This window comes from Cetorhinus maximus, chromosome 3 (assembly GCF_964194155.1).
Source record: "Cetorhinus maximus chromosome 3, sCetMax3.hap1.1, whole genome shotgun sequence".
Taxonomy (NCBI): Eukaryota; Metazoa; Chordata; class Chondrichthyes; order Lamniformes; family Cetorhinidae; genus Cetorhinus; species Cetorhinus maximus.
In genome coordinates this window covers 59,446,959-59,452,958 of record NC_135881.1, presented here as the reverse complement: position 1 = coordinate 59,452,958, position 6,000 = coordinate 59,446,959, and the positions used below count along the sequence as shown (strand labels likewise).

Genomic DNA, 6,000 nt, shown 5'->3' with positions numbered 1-6,000 from the left:
ACATTTGCAGACCTAGTGGAAATATTCCAGCACAGTATAAAGCTATTGTATAATGTTTTCATCTTGATGCACAAGTGCCTCTTAACTACAGCTCAGCTGGCAATTTTGTTGGCAAGCTCAAATCATTTCCTTCCTTGCTGACTGGCGTTTTTTTTTTAATAGTCAATGATCCTCATGTTTGATTTTGTTCGAATCTCGGCTGAATTGTGGCTGAACCCGGCCCAGAGTTGCACGAATGAGCAGCGATCCTGATCCCCATCCTGATCCCAACCGGCACCTGGAGTATCGTGTACCACAGATTGCACCCCCACCCCCCCAATTCCCAAAGGCGCCTCCGCCTATCCAGCACTACAACTCCTCCAATAGTTCACTTTTTCTAATACATATTTAAAAAGAATGGCTTCTCTCAGCCTGGGACTAAATTTCTCACGAAAGAAGAGCCTGGCGAGAAACGCTGCAGTGGAGCGGAAAAACCTCATCACCGTCTGCAGGTAAATCGAGGCTTCGTGTACGTGTTGGTGACAGAGACGTGAGCTCTTTGTGTCTCCTTAATTACGCTGGGCTTCCAGCGGCTCCGGCTTGAATAATTCCCAGTAACTAAATGCTAAAATATACATTTCTCTATTTCAATTCCCGCCCGTTAGCATTGGTTTTGTGGCCGTTCATCTGCGTCATTATAAATTGCATCTTTTGATTTTCAAGGGTTCTTTGGGTCAAATATAAAGAATACCGAGTAAAAGTATTGGGCTGTGTGTTGGGTTCAGTTACATTCTGATCTGTAGGAGTGCATTGTATTCAGTCCCGGCTGAACGAGGAAGGGAATGGACCTTTAAGCAGACACGGGATGGAAATGACTTCCCCACTCTCGCTCTTGTTTTATACTTGAGAGTTGAATACATGCGTATTTGCCAACTTGTATTATTAATTTGAGATGGGGGTGCCATCCCGTAGCCCTTCACTCCCCCACTTTCGGGATTACTGTATCTAAGTGGACGGGGCAGGAGGGAGTATGCTGGAATTGGGACAAAATGGGAGTTCTCTTTCCCCAGAGAGTGGGCCATTGAATATATTGAAGGCCGAGTTAGATTTTTGATAGGCGAGGGTTATTTGAGGAGGTGGTGGGCAGACAGGAAAGTGGAGTTGAGACCACCGCCAGATTAGCCATTATTTTATGGAATGGAAGGGCCAAATGGCTTATTCCTATTTGGAGTGATCAGCAGATATTGGGACTTCAGATCTTCAGTTTGCTTGCAGGTTTGGGTCGCTTGTAACGTACGAATTGACAAAATTTTCAGTTTGAAAAACGTATTCAATTACTGTTTAATCTGGTTAGAATCATTGTGATTAACTAAATGAAATAATGCTAGATAGACACTCAGAGATGCATTCTCTCCCTTGCGCATCATTTTCCAGCCAAGGAAATATGCAAGTGAGCTGCTTCCAGACACTTTGCTGATATGGGTGTAAAATTGACCACTAGGAGGTGTAAGTGACCGACTGGGGTGAATCGTCGTCCTCCGTTGAGTGGAACACCCGGCCTCCGCTCTTTGTCCCTCCGCTGACTGCTGGCCAAGATCGGACAGCTCCTTGGGGTGGGCAGTGGGGGGGGGCAATCGTGCATGTGAGCTGCAGCTGTCATTCCATGGTCCGACGTACATTTGTTGTTACCGTAAACCTTTTTAGGAATTCTCCTCTTGGAGTTCATTCATTTCATGGGGAACTGTGAAATATCTTTGTCCAGTTTCATACAAAATGCACAAATATTCAAAGAGGCTGCTGCACGAGTATTCACTCCCTTCTGTCTACACTCTGATAATCGATAATGCTTAGCAGCGAATAATTAGTGGCATAGGAATTGTTTACTAGACTGGGCAGTTTCTTTTCCGGTGTAAGGAAAGGAGAGATTGAAAGGCTTTTTGTTGTTGAAAATTGTACTTCCGAATGAAATATTTAACCCAACAAAATATTTCATCCGGAAGAAAGATTTTCAGTCTTTCGCCATTCATTCTGTCTAAATTTCTGTTCATCCAAAACTCCGTTGACTGTATCCTAAACTACACCAAGTCCTGCCCACCTGTATGCTTGGTGTCTCATGTTAGCTCTTGGTCAACGAGTGCCTCCATTTAAAAATCTCATCCTTGTGCTCAAATCCAGTAATAACTTTACTCCTTCCTATTTCTCTAAGTTCATCCGGTCCTAAAACCTTCTGGGAACTCTGCGTTCCTCCAACTTTGGCCTCTTACACATTCCCTTCAGATCACCATTGGTGGATGTGTCTAACATTATCTAGACCCTAAGCTCTGAAATTCCCTCTCCACCTCTCATGCCTTTAAGACCTTTTGCTGAAACCTGCCTTTAAACAAGGCTTTAGTCACCCAGCCTGACATCATCTGCTTCTGGCTCGGTATCAATTTATGTCTGATTACAACAGCCTGCATTTATATAGCACCTTTAATATATTAAGATGCCCAAGGTACTTAACGCAGGAGCTTTATCAAACAAAATTTGACACCGAGTCGAAATTTGATCTCACACTAAAGTGTATTGGAATCACAGTGCAGAAGAGGCCCTTCGGCCCACTGAGTCTGCATCGACACATGAGAAACACCTGACCTACCTACCTACCTAATCCCATTTACCAGCACTTGGCCTATAGCCTTGAATGTTATGACGTGCCAAGTGTTCATCCAGGTACTTTTTAAAAGATGTGAGGCAACCCGCCTCCACCACCCTTCCAGGCAGCGCATTCCAGACTGTCACCACCCTCTGGGTAAAAAAGTTTTTCCTCTCATCCCCCCTAAACCTCCTGCCCCTCACCTTGACTGACCCTTCAACTAAGGGGAACAGCTGCTCCCTATCCACCCTGTCCATGCCCCTCATAATCTTGTACACCTTAATCAGGTCGCCCCTCAGTCTTCTTTGCTCCAACGAAAACAACCCAAGTCTATCCAACCTCTCTTCATAACTTAAATGTTTCATCCCAGGCAACATCCTGGTGAATCTCCTCTGCACCCCCTCCAGTGCAATCACATCCTTCCTATAATGTGGCAACCAGAACTGCACACAGTACTCCAGCTGTGGCCTCACCAAGATTCTATACAACTCCAACATGATCTCCCTACTTTTGTAATTTATGCCTCGATTGATAAAGGCAAGTGTCCCATATGCCTTTTTCACCATCCCACTAACATGCCCCTCTGCCTTCAAAGATCTATGGACACACATGCCAAGGTCCCTTTGTTCCTCAGAACTTCCTAGTGTCATGCTGTTCATTGAATACTTCCTTGTCAAATTACTCCTTCCAATGTTTTCCTGTGTTAAAGGAGCAATATAAACACAGATTATTGACTATAAAGGAATGTCCTCATCTAATATTGTACAGTGATATGTAATATTCATTACCTTAAAAATATCACCTTGCATGGCTTTGTCAAATTTTGCTGCATAATGCTCCTGTGAGGTGCCTTGAGATGTTTTATTTCATTAAACCTGCTCTATACGTTGTTTTCCTTTTATTGGGATCACTCCAAATTATAAAGCAGCAGAAAAAGTGGTTAGAGCTATTAAAACTGAGCTCCTACAATGGCTACATGGCTAGGTGATTCATTAACCTGTACAGATCAGGAAGGTCTCAGATTTGATGCTTTGTCTGAGCTGAGATGGCTGATCTCATCTGGGATGGTTGCTAAGGTCCTACAACTTGCAGCAAGTGTATCATGTTCTGTGTTACAATTCAGTGACTGGTGCTGGAAATTGCACATGTGTAGGTAATGGGTGAGAAGAAGGCTTCCCTCACTTTTGACTGTCCAAGTAACATACTCTGTTATTGCTCACCGATAGAGATGGCTTTGGGATAAATAGCAGAAGGTTGGCCGTGGCTAAGGAACCACACCATGAGTCAGCACTTTCAGGATAGAATGGGGACAAAAAGTTCCAGCTGCCTTAAATTTAGTCCAAGCTTAAAACCATCACATTTGAAGACACTAAATGAAATTCCATCATTTATTTTGAAACATTGAAAACCAATTAAAATAAACAAACCATTGGGCTGCTCCAAACCTACTTTCACTTCTTTAAAACCTGTTGTTGTTTGCATAACAGCAATTAACAGCGATCAGAAATGGGAAGTAAAATATGCTTAAATTTAGTCATATGGTGGAAATATTACCTTGTCTTCTCTGTGTGACTTGTTTAAACATAATGTAAAAATAGATCAGAATCACTGTAAATATCTTTTCCTATTGCGTGTCCCACTTCACTGAAGCCCAGTGATCTGGCATTAAAACATTGAGGACACTGATCATCCAATACAAAGTAACTGAAGTGATGGCTCTGTCAAAAATCTGCATCAAAGATTGATTGCCATTTTACCCAGCTGATCAGATGTGTCATGATGTAACAGTCTTGGGTGGATGAGGTTAGAGTGGGTTCTTCAGTCATGTGTCTTGAGTGTCACTTAGTTCCAATTCTGCTATCCAGTCCTTTATGGAACCTCCTGAGGCTGCTGCAACAAGCTCGCAAAATGGGGGGAAATTGCAGAAAAATCTGTTTGGTATTGGGATCTTTCTAGAACCTCCTGCAGGATCTTCAGGGAGAGGCAGTCAATCTGCCTCTCGTCAATGGCACCCTGGGATCTCTTTCCGTTTCTTCACAAGTACTTAGCCTCCATAGCTACAACAGCAACTTGCACTTATATAGTGCCTTTAAGGTGTTTAAATGTTCCAAGGCACTTCACAGAAGCATTAAAAGATGCAAAATTAACACTCATCCAATGATGATGACATTTGGACAGGTGACCAAACACTTTTGTCAGAATTTTTACAGAGGAAAGGTGGAGAGACAGAGGAAGGTAGTTCCAGAGCTTGAGGCCTAGATTATTAAAGGCATAGCCAACAATGGCATTATGATGGACAGGCACAAGAGGCTAGAATTGAAGGAACACCGAGTTCTTGGAGGATTGTGTGCCTTTACATAGATGGGGAGGAGTGCGGCTGAGGAAGGATTTGAACATAAACTGTCAACATTGTGCAAATCGAAGCTGAAATTTTCAGTCATGAGTCATTTGTGTACCTGAGGCAATCTCCCTTGCCAAAATGTAAATGTAATTTAAAACCAGGCTGTATCCATCATATTGGCCACACCTCATCTACATATTAAGCATGTATGCTATGTTCAGTGATCATTAAATGGCTTGGTTGGTAACTAGAGGAAAAATTGTACTTGCCGTGGAAATTGCTTTATGCATGCATTTGAGTGTGCATTATTCATACCTCAAGGTGTAATGTGGCATCAAAATATTCTTTTGCTCTCATGTTTTCTCTCTATCATTTCATTGCTTTTGGAATTTGAGAATTTTTTTCTGTTTTTCACATTGAAGATAAAGCAAAAACAAGAGACCATAGGAACAGGCCATTCAGCCCCTTCAGCCTGTTCCATCATTCAATTAAATTGTGGCTGATCTGTATCTTGACTCCATTTACTAACCTTTTGATTCGTATTCCTCTGACCCTTACCTACATATGAACATACAAGTTAGGAGCAGGAGTAGGCCACTGTGCCACTTGAGCTTGCTCTGCCATTCAGTAAGATCATGGCTGATCTGATTGTAACCTCAACTCCACATTCCGCCTACCCCTGATAACCTTTCAGCCCCTTTCTTGCTAAGAATCTATCTAGCTCTGCCTTAAAAATATTCAAAGACTTTGCTTCCACTGCCTTATGAGGAAGAGAGTTTCAAAGCTTCAAGACCATCGGAGAAAAAAAAATTCTCCTCATCTGTCTTAAATTAACGACCCCTTATTTTTAAACAGTGACCCCTAGTTATAGATTCTCCCACAAGAGGAAACATCCTCTTCATATCCACCCTGTTAAGACCCCTCAGGATCTTAAAGGTTTCAATCAAGTCATCTCTTACGCTTCTAAACTCCAGCAGATACAAGCCTCCCCTGTCCAACCTTTCATCATAAGACAACCCGCCCGTTCCTGGTATTAGTCTAGTAA

General features: G+C 42.6%; 1 protein-coding gene across 3 annotated transcripts in view; it reads left to right on the top strand.

Moving 5' to 3' along the window:
• Positions 1-324: 324 nt before the first annotated feature.
• Positions 325-6,000, top strand: part of rundc3b (RUN domain containing 3b) — a 111,005-nt gene continuing 105,329 nt past the window's right edge. For 2 of the 3 annotated variants that reach the window (XM_078538436.1, XM_078538438.1), the window contains exon 1: positions 325-491. In XM_078538436.1, coding sequence (XP_078394562.1) covers positions 397-491 — 95 coding nt within the window. In that variant the 5' untranslated portion in view covers positions 325-396. The remainder of the gene's footprint in view (positions 492-6,000) is intronic. The other variant, XM_078538439.1, reaches the window with a different exon arrangement.